At 41.3% G+C, this 16,080-nt stretch overlaps 1 protein-coding gene across 1 annotated transcript; it reads left to right on the forward strand.

Moving 5' to 3' along the window:
* Positions 1 to 205: 205 nt before the first annotated feature.
* On the forward strand, positions 206 to 9,333 carry LOC148014565 (Pectin lyase-like superfamily protein). The gene is made up of 6 exons (XM_087666415.1): positions 206 to 241; positions 351 to 790; positions 7,157 to 7,259; positions 7,394 to 7,725; positions 8,094 to 8,824; positions 9,056 to 9,333. Exons 2-5 carry the CDS (start codon positions 352 to 354, stop codon positions 8,597 to 8,599), a joined length of 1,380 nt encoding a protein of 459 aa, XP_087522541.1. The 5' UTR covers positions 206 to 241; position 351; the 3' UTR covers positions 8,600 to 8,824; positions 9,056 to 9,333.
* The last annotated feature ends 6,747 nt before the right edge of the window (positions 9,334 to 16,080 follow it).

The raw sequence follows: 16,080 nt of genomic DNA on the forward strand, positions 1-16,080 counted from the left end.
GGCTTGTAAGTCATGTGGTTGATAGATAGGGGCAGGATCCCCAATTGTACATACTTACCTTTTTAATATTTCACGCTTCATAAAAAATAAAAAATCTTAAAAATTCATTTTTAAAATATTCAATAAACTTTTTGAACGAATAAAGTGACATAGAACTAATGTTTCTAACTTTCTGGTTTATTTCAAAAACAATATTCACAAGCAAGAAAGTCAAAACGGCTTTGTCAATCCGAACTACACGGTACGTCTTTCTCTCTCTCTCTCTCTCTCTCTCTCTCTCTCTCTCTCTGTCCTGTCTGTCTGCATGTCTGTGTGTGTGTGTGTGAGTACTGACGCTGTGACGAGAGCAGGATGAGGTCCATTCTCTACTTCATTCTGGTTTTCATGCGGCACCTGTCAGAGGTTGTGTCAAATGAGCAGGGAGCATCATGCAATGCGAGAGACTATGGTGCCACAGGGTCAGGCCTTGTGTACGACACGCAGTTCCTGCAGCTCGCCATAGATACGTGCGCAGGCTCCATGGTAGTCGTCCCCGCGCCCGGCGTCTACCTCACAGGGACACTCTTCCTCCCTTCCCATACATTCCTCCACATCGAATCCGGTGCCTCCCTCCTCGCTAGCCCCATTCAGGATCACTACCCTGCCAGCAGATCCCTCTGGTACCTCATTCTTGCGCAGAATGCCTCTGACGTCAGCATTACCGGAGGGGGGACCATTGATGGCCAGGGTTTTAAATTCGTCACCGAATTCGACAGCAGGAAGAATGTTATGGTCAGCTGGAATACCACAGGTTGGTTCAGCCAGACGTAAAAATATTTGCTGCTGTTAAAAAATTGAGAGTCTTTATTGTTTTCTTGAAGGCTCTTTTTTTGCTTGTATACTAGTTGAAGGACAATGATGCTAACAAGCTCTTGGAGCACATGAGAGAGAGAGAGAGAGAGAGAGAGAGAGAATATGACTAGACTCCAGGATGCAGAAGGTCACATGGTCCTTATTTCCTCGACCTTCTTGGTTCCACTTCTCCACCTTCAGGCCAAACTACTCAGGCCCGTTCAGTTTTTTATGACCTGGTCCGCAATCAGATTCCGCAGGATATACAACTACTATGGAGTCATATATTTGTGAGGTGGAGGTTATGGATGTTTTATTACACTTGTCCAAGGATAAAAGTCCTGGCTGGGATGGTCTCACCAACGAGTTCTTTGAGGTTTTTGCTACCTTTCATTAAGGGCCGAAACATTCTGTATAATGTATTAAATGCGCAACTGGCGATTGATTATGCAAGGCATTCTAATCGAGAGGTCGTACTGATTCAATTGGACCTGGAAAAGACTTTGACTATCTGGACTGGTATTTCGTTGCAGAACTTATGTTTGCTATGGGCTTTGGTGCTTGGATGTCTCGTCTGATCTACACCATCAATGCTGTGACGTCATCGCGAGTCATGCTGAATGGAGGCGTTACCGAGCCATTTGTCCTTGCCCGCTCTGTCAGATAGAGGTGTCCTTTGAGCCCTCTCTTCTTTGCCCTTGCGACTCATCCAGTTCTTTCGATGTTATCTCATATGGCAGCTTCTACTCAGTTGGCTGGATTGTCGCTTTCTTCTGGATAGCACTTCATCAGCCAATCCTTGGCTGATGACAACTTTATGATTCTGCGTGCAGACAAGGATAACCTTCGCAAAGCATTAGATGTTTGGGCTCTCTTTGGTCAGTCTTCCGGTCTTCGCATTAATGCTTTGAAATTAGCCATTCTCAGCTGTACGGAGTCGGATTTGCAGTCATTGGACTGGCAGGGTATGGTTGTTCCCCCTGGCTCCATTGTCAGGCATCTTAGGTACCCTTTGGGTGTTGATGTTCCCCCAAAGTAGGTTCTACAGTGGATTTCTCAGAACTAGCGGCTAAGTTTCTGTATTGGAAGTCTCAGGCCTGGCCCTTTTATGCTCGCCTCAAAGTAGCCCAGACAATTATGTTGCCAATGCTCACATATTTCTTGCCATTGCTGCCCTGGACTACTACTACACTGAATGCTCTTACTTAGTCTATTCGTTTTATGCTATGGAAAAAGGATTCCTTGCATGCAGGCATTTCCTGGATTTCTTGGTCGCATGTGTGTACCCCCAAACGCATGGGTGGAGGGGCTATTTTGGATGCACAAACTCACATGTTGGCACTCCGTTGGTCTCTTTTCCGCGCCATGTGCTTGGATCATCATCCCTGGGTCGTTATCGTCCGTTATTACCTTAAGGATCATGGGCTTCTGCATGGTAATACCCAAATCCGGAGTTCTTGGTGGCATGTTCTTAATACCGATTCTCGGTTCTCCAGTTCTTCATCTCTGCTTGCCCATTTGGTATGTTCTTGGAGACTGGTCCTCCGGAAGGCTCAGTGACATTCAGCGGAGGACCGCTTAGCTACTAATTCTTTTCAATTGGAATTGCTGGCAGTTTCGCGGTTACTTTCATGGGAAGGGAAACACGAGCTTCGACCAAAATTCAACCGCATGGCACGTTTGGGCTTAACTTCAGTCGTGGATGCCACCCTTGCCAGTCGCAATGTGTTAATATCGTTTCGTACAGCCAGGAGGCTTTTCAGGATCCCTCGTGGATACAAGCATTTATGGGAACAGCTTTCGATGGTACTTCAGAGCAGACAACCCTTTCCTGCCCTTGATTTGGATCGCCCCTGGCAGGATTGGGACTTTGAAGGCCGGCTGAATTTAGGCAAAGCTTCAGCTAACCAAGTGTATCATCTTCTGATTAAAGATCATCAATGGCTGGTTACTAAAGCTAATACTCTATGGGGATTGCGTAAATCCCGTTCATGGTGGAGGGCAACTGTGATGCAGGGCTGGTTGAACAAGACACTCTTCAAATATAAGGTCTTTCTTTGGAGGGTGATGATTGGTGGTCTTTTGCTTGCTTTAGCTCTTTCCAAGCGACGAATCTCCAATGGCAATTGTTTCTTTTGCACCACCAGTATGGAATCCGCTCGTCACCGATTTATTTCTTGCCCCATCGCTAAGAAAATCTAGTCATTCTTGTCAGTTGTTTGGCGAGCGGTGGTTGGCTTCTTGCTACGCCCCTTTGATTGGGTTTTTGTGCAGCCCAAATACCCCACACTGACACAGCCACATATGAAGATTGTGTTTCACTTTCTTCCATATTAGGGCTGTTGGCATAACTGGACCATTTGGAATGCTTTTCTTTTTGATTCCGCCTATAATGTTCAGCGGCATATTGCTCGGCTTAAGGGACTCTTGTATTGGCAGCTAGATCTTCTCCGTCATTCTGACATGCTCTCTCGGGAGGACTTACGTCCCTGGCATATGGCAATTTCCTCTGCGTCTTTGCCATGACTTTGTAACTCTTTGGTCGTCTGGTTCTTGCAGAGAGACAGTGTGTGCTTTACACATGATAGGGTAGAGCCATCGTGTATCTTGTAATCATGTAAACTTGTACCCTTTTTCGTAATTAATACAATTACCTTTTACGAAAAAGAGAGAGAGAGAGACCTTTTACGAAAGAGAGAGAGAGAGAGAGAGAGAGAGAGAGAGAGAGAGAGAGAGAGAGAGAGAGAAGAGGGCGGGGGGAATGTTTTCTACCTATCGTTGAGTGTGCTTGATTGGCCATAAGTCCCTTTGTAAATATTTCAATTCATTAATTCAAACTTCCTCATGAATTATATATATATATATATATATATATATATATATAGAGAGAGAGAGAGAGAGAGAGAGAGAGAGAGAGAGAGAGGACTATTGTGCATTCTTCGCAATTAATACAATTACCCATTACTAGAAAATGAAGAAAGAGACAACTACAGCTAGCTCTGTCACCTGTGATGATGTGGTGAAAGCACATTCATCCAAGGATAGAAGCCCGGGATGGGATGATATAATGAGTGAATTCTTTGCAAAATATGTGGATTTGCTGAAACGGCCATTCACAAACATGGGTAAGGAAGTTTGGAGAACAAGATACTTGACTCTTGAAAGGAAGGTGCTATCAAGAAATTACCCAAGGTGCCCTCTCTTCTTTCAAATATTGGTGACTCATTTCACCGATGGGAGGCATGTACAAGATTTTTGCAAAGGTGTTCACTAGTAGTTTGCACTCTCCCCAATTTTGTGCATCTTGCATAATATAGGTTTGTCAAAGGACAGAACATCTTGCATAATATTCTGGATGTAGATGGGAGTGAATTATGGCAAAAATATACAAGAAGAGGTGGTGATGATTCAGTTGGACTTTAGAGAAAAATTTTGACCATTTAGATTGATCATTTATGGCACAACTCATGGAGACTATGGGGTTTCAGGCCACGAATTTCCAATTTGATATTCACAATCAGCAATGGATCCTCATCAAGAGTGATGTGAATTGGTGGTGTCGTGCAGCCCTTTTTACTCCTAGGTTCTCTTTGCTCTAGCTACACATCCTATTTTGATGATGTTACCTCATCTGGCTGCAAATGGTGATGTGGCAGGCTTGTCTCTTCCTCTCAACAGTAGCGTGTCAAGCTCTGGCATATGATATATTTATGTTCTTAAATGCCAAAGGTTGATAGGACAACATTCTCAAAAGGTCTCGGAGCTCTTTGCATTGGCTTTGGGGCCACATATAAATATGTGGACACTAGCTTTGAGTGGTTACACAGAATGAGATTTGAGATGGTAGGGGCAGGTGGTTGCCAAGGACAGCATTACAATTTACATTACACTTGGGATACCCCTTGGGACTGCAAGTTTTGTCCAAGCAATTGTGAGATTGGATATCATATCCTTTTGCTGAACATTTATGTTTTTAAAAAATAAAGGTTGACAAGGACAACAATCTCAAAGCCATGAAGTCTGGGAGCTCTTTGAATTGGCTTTGGGGCTGCATATATATACAAGGAAATCAGCACTGCACAGGATGGGACTTGGGATGGCAGGGACAGGTGGTTGCCGAGGGCAGCATTACCTGACACTTGGGATGCGCCTCAGGAGTGCAAGTTCTGTCTAAGCAACTGCTAGATTGAATATCATCTTCTATTGCCGATATATATTCATGTTGGAAATCACAGGGATGGCCATCTCATGTGCATCTTAAGGTGGCTTAGACAATTATGCTTCCCATGATTTCTTATTGTTTCCCATTGCTACCATGGTCCAAAACAAGTTTGAGGGATATTGTGCAGTTTATACACTTATGCTTTGGAAAAAGGATGCTATGCATTGAAGTATCACTTGGATCTCATGGAATCATCTTTGTACACCTCAATGACAGCAACTTTGGGCCTTTGTTGCATGCTTTCTGTTGAAAGAAGTGAGCATTTTTCATTGCAATACTCATGTTCAAGTCTTTTGGTGGAATGTGCTTAATAGTGATCAGCTTATAAAGCTGAAAATATCAGTGCTTTTCAGTGTCGACTCATCTAGTTTGCTCTGGAAATTGGTCCTAAGCAATCTTGCCAGCACCCAGTAGATATTGGTGGCAAGCAAACTTTCTGCTGGCTGAATTTTTGACTTCTTCCAGGATTATTTCTTGCTTTGGTAAGTAGCAATCTTGACTTTAGTTGAATAGGGTGGCAAGCCTAGGGCTGATTTGTATATTGAACACACTACTGGACATGCATCAGACTGTGATGTCTTTCAGGTTAGTGAGAAGGATCTTCAATGTGCCTAGAGGATATAGGGATTTGTGGGTATCCATTTCAGATTCCTTCCATGCTTGGCATCCCTTCTCTCATCTGGACTTGGATAGCCTTGGGCCCTGACCCCCTTGGCAGGATTGGTGGATTAAGGATAGGTTGATTTTGGAGCATACATCAGCCTTGGCCCCTTGGCAGGATTGGAGCATTAAGGATAGCTTGATTTTGAAGCATGCGTCAGCCAATCAAATATGTCATTTTCTTATCAAAGCTCAGGCATGGTTGGTGGACAAACGTACTTTGTTATGGGGCATCAGAAAAAGGATGGACAAGCATACTTCATTATGGGGCATCAAAAAACGAAAATGTGGTGGACATCTATAGTGATAGGAATGATGGTGGGTCGTTTCCCTATTGCTGCTGCCTTTTCAAGACACGTCTCCAATGGCTCATGCTCTTTTTGCACTATAATTCAGGAGACCTGCTGACAGTTTTTTGTTTTGTCCTGTGGCAGTGTATATGGTCTTTTGCTGTCTTGGTTTTGGAGTGCTGTTGTTGGAAGAAGCATGCACTCCTGCGATTGAGTTTTGGCTAAACCCATGCTGGCAGGTTTTGTGCAGCCACATGTGAAGCTTGTCTTTAACTTTCTGCACTTCCAGGGCTGCTGGCATAGTTAATTAGTAGGTCGTGTTCAGCCACATGTGCAGCTTGTCTTTCATTTTGTGCACTTTTGGGGCCGCTGGCATAATTGGATCTACGAAATGGGTTCTTTTTAATTTTTCATCGGTGTCCATAGTCATATTGGGCATTTGAGAGGCTCCTTTATTGGCAGTTTAGTATCATGGAGTATGTGGCCCTTGTTTCCAGAGTGATCTGCTTTTATGGCATGCTGCAGTTTCTTCACTTTCTTTGTCAGACTTTAGTACTCATGCGACTCTTGTATGGTGTACCATACTGACACATTTATGAATGTAACCACCCAACACACACGAGAGAGAGAGAGAGAGAGAGAGAGAGAGAGAGAGAGAGCATGTGCGGGTGGGCAGGTGCAGCAAAGTCTCTATATTTGAATTTACTCTTGCTGCTATCCTTTCAAGGTTGTTACTCACTACATGTTATCCTTTGATAGAATTATATATTTCTAAAATATTACTTCTGACAGCAAGAAAGAGAATTCATGTTTTTACTTAAATATTTATGTTATTAGTGATTATACATGCTTGGGACACATCATTGTGCTTAATTTAGCTTAAGGGTGCAAATCTCAAGAGAATTGCCACTGTCCAAGGATCAAGAACCTGTGGAAATCTTAAAGACAAAAAAAATACTGCATGAGAGGCCTCACAATTGTATGCATGCCATATTGGTATGAAAATTAACCCATGGGACGGCAAGAGAGAATAAAATGTGGAAACTCAGTAGAGAACTAGCTAGGGCCTAGGTAAAAGAAATTAGCTTGTGTAGGTTCCACAATAGATTTTTCTTGGAATTAATGCAATCTGTTTCTGAGAACTGGTGGACAGGTGCTTGTTATGGTGATGAGTGTAGACCTCGTCTTGTTGGTTTTCTGGATTGTGAAAATGTGAAAGTGTGGAATATTCGTCTTCAACAACCAGCTTATTGGTGGTGTGTGTACTTTTTCCTCAAACTCTTATCCAATCTGTGGTTACCTGGCTGTTTTCTCTTTTCTCTGCTTTTACCAAAACTTACAAGTAAAAGTAGCTTAGGAAAAATCTTGACTTTGGAAACTTCTTTTGCAGCTTGCATATTGTCAGGTCAAATGTGGTCTCCATATACAATGTCTCCATTTACGGTGATTTCAACACTCCAAACAATGATGGTATTGACATAGACTCTTCAAACAACACTGTCATTTGGAGCTGCCACATCGACACTGGAGATGATGCCATTTGCCCCAAAACAACTTATGGTCCACTCTTCAACCTGACAGTCTCTGGGTGCTGGATCAGGACCAAGTCATGTGCAGTCAAGCTTGGTAGTGCGACCTATTACAACTTCCATAACTTAAGCTTTGATAGCATAGACATTGTGGATTCTCATAGAGGACTTGGCATTCAGCTCAGAGATTCAGGTATTCTCATCAACTTTCATCTGTTGGGAATCTCTCCTTAGTAGTTTCGGTTGAGCCTGGGAACTTGAAAGCTACCATTTGACTCGAAAATAGCTGTTCTTGCCAGTACATGTAAAGCTATGTATTTTCTTGATTACTTGACTCTCAGAAGAGATGGGGTATTGAATGTTAAGTTTGCTCAAGTGTGCTCAGAATACAGCAATCCCTGCCTTGTTTCCAAATTGACCAAGCTGTTCAGTTTGCGGATACCTGGTTGTTAGACCCAGTATGAGATTGAACAGCTTACCCATCAGTGGTCTTCAGCTTTGCATTTCTTTCCTTCCAATTTACTTCAGTTTTCTTGACCAACCCTACTTATTGATGTGCAGGTAATGTGTCCGACATTGTCTTCTCCAACTTCAACATAAGCACACGGTATTATGATCCTTCATGGTGGGGACGTGCAGAACCCATTTATGTAACCTCCTGCCCACGTACTGCTACAACAGTTTCAGGATCGATTGCAAATGTGAACTTTGTAAACATATCTGCTTTCTCAGAGAATGGCATATTCTTGTCAGGCTCAGGTCTGAGTCCCGTAAGCGGTATCAAACTCAAAAATGTACTAGTTCAACTTCAGAGAGTGACCAACTATTCTGCAGGACTGATTGACTATAGACCAGGATGCCAGGGCCTTGTGGAACATCCCAATTCTGCTGTCTTTATCCAGCACGTGTCTGAATTGTCCCTGGAGGATGTAAGCATTTCTCTGGCCCCCAGCATAGAGCCCTCCATTGTCCCAGTAGATTTTGCTTCCCCATTGTTTGGAGAGGCCATTTATTTTGTAAATTTCTCTATGACTGAATCGTCTCCCCAGCTTATGACCTTGGCCTAGTTAGTTGGCTATTCTGTCCCACTGATTTGCCCGGTAAGATTCTTTATTCAATTTCCCGTTTGGCTGTGGTATTACCCTGTTAGACATCAATGCCAGGAAAGTTTCCGGGTTGTGTACTATTATGTGATTTACCTGGCAAGATCCTAATTGCATCCATATCCTGCTCGCCTTTGGTAATAGCCTATCGTTGCCTGACAAGATTGTTAATCCCATCCCTCCTTTGCTGTTGAACATGAGATGGATGTGGTCCTGCTGAAGGATATATATTCGACTTTTGAATCACAAACGTGAAAGCCATACAGACCGGACACAATAACTAATAAAATTATAACCCAAAGGCAGAGATCCCCTACCTCAAGTAGTGGTGAGATGTGTTAAGTCCAATAACTAATAAAATTATAACCCAAAGGCAGAGATCCCCTACCTCAAGTAGTGGTGAGATGTGTTAAGTCCAAGGTCAAAGGGTTCTATTCTCACAGGCGGCGGTGAAGCACCTTGCGAATATGATAAAAAGTGCTTATGGCTCCACTTAGGTGGTCACCATGATTGGTAATATAATGGAACCATATATTGAGTTGGTAGTTAAGGGTTTGATTGCCCATGATTACAAGTATCAATGTAAGCCCTGACATTTAATTAATACAAATTCTTGTATCCACAAAAGCAAACAATATGTTTTAAAGATTATGACATAAGGTAAGCTTGTAATTCAGAATACACTCTATTGAAAATATGATGACAAATTTGATATCAAATCTATATCTTATGCTTTTGTAAAGAGCAAGATGAAACAAGGTAGATAATGAGGACCTTGTTGTGGGAATTGGCTATATCGGGCAAAGTCAAACATTGAGACTTCCAATACATGGTTTAGCAAGAATTAAGAGGTCTTGGATTCACAACTCATTGGCCATCATTAAAGCTATTGGACTATGGTTGTCCCCATGTATAGAAAGATACAAATACAAGAGTTTAATAGTATCATTTTGATAGAATGTAGCTTGTTTAATCTTATACACTTTATTTCCCTCTATATGAGAGCTAAAATGTGGAATTTCAAAGTGATATGGTAAGTATAAGTTAAAGGAGGAAAAATAAAAGCATTGCATAAAAGAAGTGGTAGGAACTTAACATGTAAGGGTAGTGGTCACAATCATCATTATGAAATGTTTAGCAAAATAGCTAAAACATTTGATCAAAATAGCTAAAACTTTCGCTTAATAGAGTAGTAAAGTAGCTTCTAGAGGTCACTCAACATAAGCAACCCAACATGCAATAAGAAAATTGTAAGGCTTTAGGTAAGTTTTGATCCCACTCTCTAGAGAAGAGGTAAACCAATGGGCTAGTGCTTTCTTATCAATTGAAACCCCTTATTCATCTCCATCAACCATATTAAGAGAAATTTGGAATCCATAGGATGTATAGTATCATCCTAGTTATTTAGCTGCTAACTATTTCTTCTTTCTTTTTGAAAATAAAGATAAGATTGTCAATATTTTAGGTTATAGTCATTGAATGAATTAAAAAAACACCATTGTCTTTGTTTAAATGGTCTATTGATTTTGATTTCTGAAGTCTTGAACTCACAAATGTTTGTGTTCGAGTAGAATGTTTAAATGTACCTTTATTTTTAATTTTTTAAAAGTTTATCACTTCTCATTTAGGAAGGATTTTAGAATAGAGTCCAACTTTGAAATTAACCAAACATTGTATTCTCAAATATTGATTGAAATGGATTCGAGTAGAAAGCTTTCAGAAAGTATTCAAGTGTTAAAAGTGTCTTGAGAAGATTGCAAAATCGGAAGTGTTTGTTACTATTTTTTGGTGGATATTATTTTTGTGGAGCATCAGTGCCTTATTTTTTGGGCACTTGGATTATATTTGTACTGTATGGACATCACCACATTATCATGTATGTATTACTTTATGAGAGCCGAGCTCACTCTTGTGCACATTGTATTCGCCACCTGCAGTTGTATTTGTCACACACACAAGTGTTGCGTGGGGTGCACATATGTATTTGTGGTTAGAATATCTTAGGCTTGATCTAATTAGGTTAAGGTTGAAGCATGTAATGATGATTGACCGGCTTAGAGCCCACTAAATGGGTAGGATGCTCAAGAGAGAATGCAAACCCTAAACGCTAAACGCAAAAGAGATGCAAACCCTAAGTGCGAAAGGGACACAAACCCTAAACGCAAAAGGGGTACAAACCCTAATCTTAACCCTACTTCTTGGTCTACATAAGGATGGGAGGTCTTAGTTGTATATATCCTTTTGGTACATCCATGTTGCGGAAGCTCTATCAATGTGACTACTCAAGCTTTCTATTCTGTCTTAGTGAGAAGTGTGTTGAGCAAGGGACTGAGGGAAGGTGAAGCTCTTTGCCATCGTCTTACTTTTCTCATCTTCTTTACTAGCTCATTGACTCGTTGGTATGCTTGGTTGTGGATGTGAAGGAGCAATGATATTGGATCGTGTTGATCGTGGTCGTGGAACCATCTTCAAGCCTTTGAGTCATTAAATACAAGAAGATATGTTGGGTCAGTTCACTACAACTCGAGCTAGTCTTGTGTTCTTGCTTTCTTGAGGTGGAGTGAAGGATGCTTAGTTAGTTAGAGTGGAGTGTTGAGAGACAAGATGTGAGATTGTCGTTAAAGTGAGTTGTAGCTTTTGAAACAATAGAAGTTTGTCCAAAGTTTCGATTTTTGGCGTGTTAGGCTCAACATTTTGGTTCCGTTGTTGGGGCTCCAGACAATCCAATTGTCAAGGTTTTCACACTCCTACCATGTGGCAGAATAGGAGGCTTGTGCATGGGCATGGATGGGATTGATGGGGCTTCAATCATCTGCGTTTGTGCCTAGTATTTCAAAACCCATGTGGCTAGGTTAGGAAGGCTGAATTGGAAGGAATCGGTTTGTTGGATTGAGATCATGAAGATAGACATTGTCAGGGTAGGAAAAAATGCAAAACAAAAATTAAAAAAAAAACACACACAAAAAACTCAAAACTCAAATCTCAAATACAAAACACAAACTTATACTCTCTTTGTTGGATTTCTAATGTGGCAAGGTTGCGCATATAATATTAATTTTTGTATCTTCCTAGAAAGCTTGCAGTTCGTCTAATGGTGAAAGAAGTATTGAAGGAAAGATATAAAAGAAGGGGTGAAGGAAGAAGAGATATGAGAAGAAGAAGAAAGAAGAAGAAGAGATAGAGGTAACCTTACTTTGATCATACACCCTACCCACTTGCCTCTCCACAAACCTAGTACACCCCCTATATCCACACCTACACCCAAACTAACACACCTAACTTTCCATACCTAACCCACACTAGAAATCACACACCCCCCTTCCATACCTATTTACATATGTTCACATTCATTACCACACTCCCTACACCACACATGACACCCACTGTTGAACATACCTCATTCTCTTACTCCCACACATACATCTTCTTTTGCTCCCACACATTATCTTCTTTCACTCCCACAGACGATCTCCATACTTACTTCCACAAATCCCCAACATCAAACTCTCACTCCCACACATACTTAAAACCTACAACTCACACTCACTCCCACACATCCTCTCACTCTCGTACCACTCATTCTCACAACCTCACTCATAAACATGCACTTTTAATTAACACACACCCAACACTCAATCATCCCTCACTCACTCATACCTACCTCACTCATACTCTCACTCCATCATCCCTATCCACTCATACCTCACTCACACTCACTCATACCCATAACACTCACATCTCACTTATCCTTCACTCACACACACACACACACACACACACACACACACACACACACGCAGCCTTAAGGATTGCTCATACTTGTTTTACTCACATTCTAAATTTGAACCTCTTGCTTAATGTATTTGTACCAAAGTGCCATCCTTGCCATATTGTTAGCATGACATGGTTGTGATACTTTGAGGAATTGCTTGCACCCATGCACAATGCATTGGAAAGGAAGAAAGCTTGGTTTTGCATACCTCACTCTTGCGAGTTTTTGAATCAAAGTGTTGCAAAGTGCCTTGATAACTTGTAGGTTTTGAAGTCAATCATTTGAAGTAAATATTTTAATGACTTAAGAACTCAACAAGGAGCTTGTTAAACTAAGTAACCACCTTGTCATATTGCAAGGACTTGGCACACATATTGCACTTAGCACCTAGGCAACCTTGGCAACCCACATTGGGCTGACATTACCTTAGGTCATTAGGATCATAGTACACAACCACAACAACCACTTTCATATATACATATAGGACACACTGCAAGTCATTAGGGGGGAAATTGTCCAACCAAGCTACCATTATCATGTGCTCCATTCCAATCATTGCAAGGGCCCAATGAGTAAAATATTGTCGACCAAGCTGCCACAAGTCCTAAGCCCCCTTTGAATCATTTTGAACCCCATCCAAAGAAAGCGCCAAGACCATAGCAATTGAGAGGAGAAGCTAACCATTGAGCCCATAATTTCACCACTTGCACTTAGTGCAAGATCACAAGACCAATTAACCAACAAGAGACAAGTTTGAAGGATAAGAACTTCGAGAAACAAAGTTACAAAATCCAAGAAGAACTGACAAGCCTAGATAGTTGAATGAGAACACCCACACCAAGAACCACACAATACCATTGCAAGAAGAGTTGAAGAGTTTGTCATCTGGCTATTAAGAGCCTTACACGCTTTCGACGTGCCTCATAGTGGACTCGACCTTAGGTCTCTTGAAGTCCTAAAAACTGATGAGTCAACACAAATGAGTGAACATTTCCATCCATCTATCCATTGACATATTGTCAGAGCTAGCAACACAAGAGCCTAGGCCATAACTAGCAGACCAGATGGTGATAGATAAATTTCCAAGGGCTGACCTTAGATGCATTGAGTGCAGCATCACTCACATGTATCATGATTGTCCAACACACAAGGTTTCATGTAGTACCCTAACTAGGTCTACCATGCCTAATATCTGAAAGGTCCAAGCCACAAACATTGACCTAGAAGATGAATAGCTAATCCATTGTGTATATCTTAGGATCAAACTAACTGCCAAGAGAGAGCTCATCATTGAAACTCTCATAAATGATGTTTTAGATTACAACATCTTAATCTATGAGAGGTATGGATGGATAACCTCGACCAATGTAGCTATCAAGTCGTATGGAGAATCAGTCTATTTCCTCTTAGGATGATGCAAAATTCTCTCGACTATTGAGAATGAAAGCATACCCATGGTGTTTTATGTGCTTCCAAATTGAGAAGATATGGGAAAGGAAGTCTTGCTTGGAAGACCTTTCAAGCATGCAACCATATGCATTGTGGACTACGAAGCACACTGTATACACCTAAGCTTACAAGACGTGGAGATACTCACTACTTTCAACAAAGGGGATCTTGTCTCTTGTCTAGAGAAGGGAAAGGAGCTTCTCTCAGTCAAATTAAATGCTTAGAGGGGACAACCAAAGAGTTCTTAATGAACCACTCAAGGCACACGAGAACAAGAGAGAACCGCTTAGTAGGAACCCTCCTCCTAGAACCAAAGGACAGACCACACAGATACTAGAAACACTACCATAGCTTCTCAAGCTATTGGGAATAGAACTACATCTAGAAGGGGAAGATATTTAGGGCAAGAAATTGGAAGTGTCGATGGAGAGCTAGTACAAGGTCGTGATGGGTGCCTAAATCATTGCTCCGTGCTTAAGGAGTTTTATGCACGAAATTGTTGGATTTGGCTACAAAAACCACCTGCAAAGCCACCTCTAGTGACCACAGACCAAGTTCCATCCAAATCCAAGAGAAAGCAAAAGAGACCCACGCACAGACTTAGGTCATGGACCAAGATACTTGAGGAGACAACACCAGATAAGTTAGTGAGATTGATGAGCTAGTTCCTCTGACAATTAAGCCCACAATTCCAAAAGATCAGCCACTTGAAGTTATTGCTAATCCACACAAGGAACTAGTAGTGTCTACAAAGTCATCGAGTAAGGAGGAAAACCTAGAGCCAAAGCAGCCACTTCCATGTGAGGCTACTCAAGTTGAAATGGAAAGTCCAAGGATAGATGAGTTAAAGCCCTCAAGTGTTGATAAGAAATAGCCATGAGTTGTTCCTGGTTCTTCAAAACAACCAAAGTCTCCTAGAAACCAAGAACCTTTGTCACCCAAACCAAAATAGAAAATCTGAAAGTTGTAGTCTAGTGTAGCTGCTCAATCTAAGGAAAAGGATCCACAAGGGATAGCTACGAAAACATCAAAAGAGCAACGATCTGCCTCTACGAGTGTTGTCACAAACAAATTTGGAACTACCAAGACCATATGAACGCTTCTACTGAGTCTGAGGATCCAAGTGCACAATCATCTTTGACTGTCATGATTGACCACTCCACTAAATGAGAAGTTACTACTTCCAATTCTGAGATGGAACCCATACAATCACAACCCTTGGTTGTGACCAAGACTGTCACTTTAGCTAAAAACAAGCCTTTAGTACTTCAGTCTCACACATATATAGAATCTAGTGCAAAGAGCATAATGAATCCATTGATTCACAAGTCATGTTTTTCTCAACCAAAAACTCCAATACACTTGAAACTAGCTAAACAGTCGATCATGGGGATGTTAGAAAAGAGAGGGAAACACAAAGATAAATCAGAAGTTACAAGTTAGGAACTAGATGAAACACTCTTGACTTCACTTGCTTGTGCATATGTTCACACCAACCTTGGAATTCAAACTGTTGAGCATAAAGAACTCTTAGAAAAGCCTTTGACATAGTCAGAGCAATCACAAATTTGTTGGATCAAGGTAGAGTAGGATAAGCATCGCTTAATTCGTGTGTTCTACACTAGGAAACACACATCAAGTTGGGAAGATGTTGCAACATTGGCCAAGAAAGCAGAAGGATGAAGTGAGTTTGAACGGAAATGGTATTCTAGCCGAGGGTTAGCTGCACGATATGGTAGCCACCTAATGACTATTACTGAGTAAAGAAAGACATTTTGGACTTCAATGCATGATCCTACATATGTTGCTCCTATATCTCTCCGAGTGCTTGCACTTGTTCGTGGTGTCAACATTTTTAAATTGGCTAAACTTGATTCCTTGTGTGACAAACTTCTTTCAGAGGAAGAGCTACACATTGCAAGTTGATTAGGACAATGAGACATGATGATTGATGTCACTAGATATATCTTTTGTCTCACTTATGACTCACAACTTCTTGATGACCATGCTTCATTAGAATACAATCCTAATTTCTATGAATGGTTTATTCCAAGGGTGAGTGACACAACACCAAATCTTACCTCTGCGTCTAGTACTATAATGACTAAATCTTCATCAAATGATGTGAAGCATAGTTATGTATCTAGACCTTCTACTAACCCAATCACATTGGTTGAAAGAGGTATGCTTGCAACTCCAGATCCTAGGCACAATGCCAATGATG

Source organism: Lygodium microphyllum, chromosome 25 (genome assembly GCF_053477565.2).
Source record: "Lygodium microphyllum isolate KBCC chromosome 25, Lygodium_microphyllum_v1.1.10, whole genome shotgun sequence".
NCBI lineage: Eukaryota > Viridiplantae > Streptophyta > Polypodiopsida > Schizaeales > Lygodiaceae > Lygodium > Lygodium microphyllum.

Excerpts from the sequence above, each read along its gene's own strand:
- LOC148014565 (XM_087666415.1), top strand. The coding sequence starts at position 352 with ATGAGGTCCATTCTCTACTTCATTCTGGTTTTCATGCGGCACCTGTCA. Across the intron at positions 791-7,156 it reads GGTCAGCTGGAATACCACAG|GTGCTTGTTATGGTGATGAG; the intron begins GTTGGTTCAGCC and ends ACTGGTGGACAG. Across the intron at positions 7,260-7,393 it reads CAACAACCAGCTTATTGGTG|CTTGCATATTGTCAGGTCAA; the intron begins GTGTGTGTACTT and ends CTTCTTTTGCAG.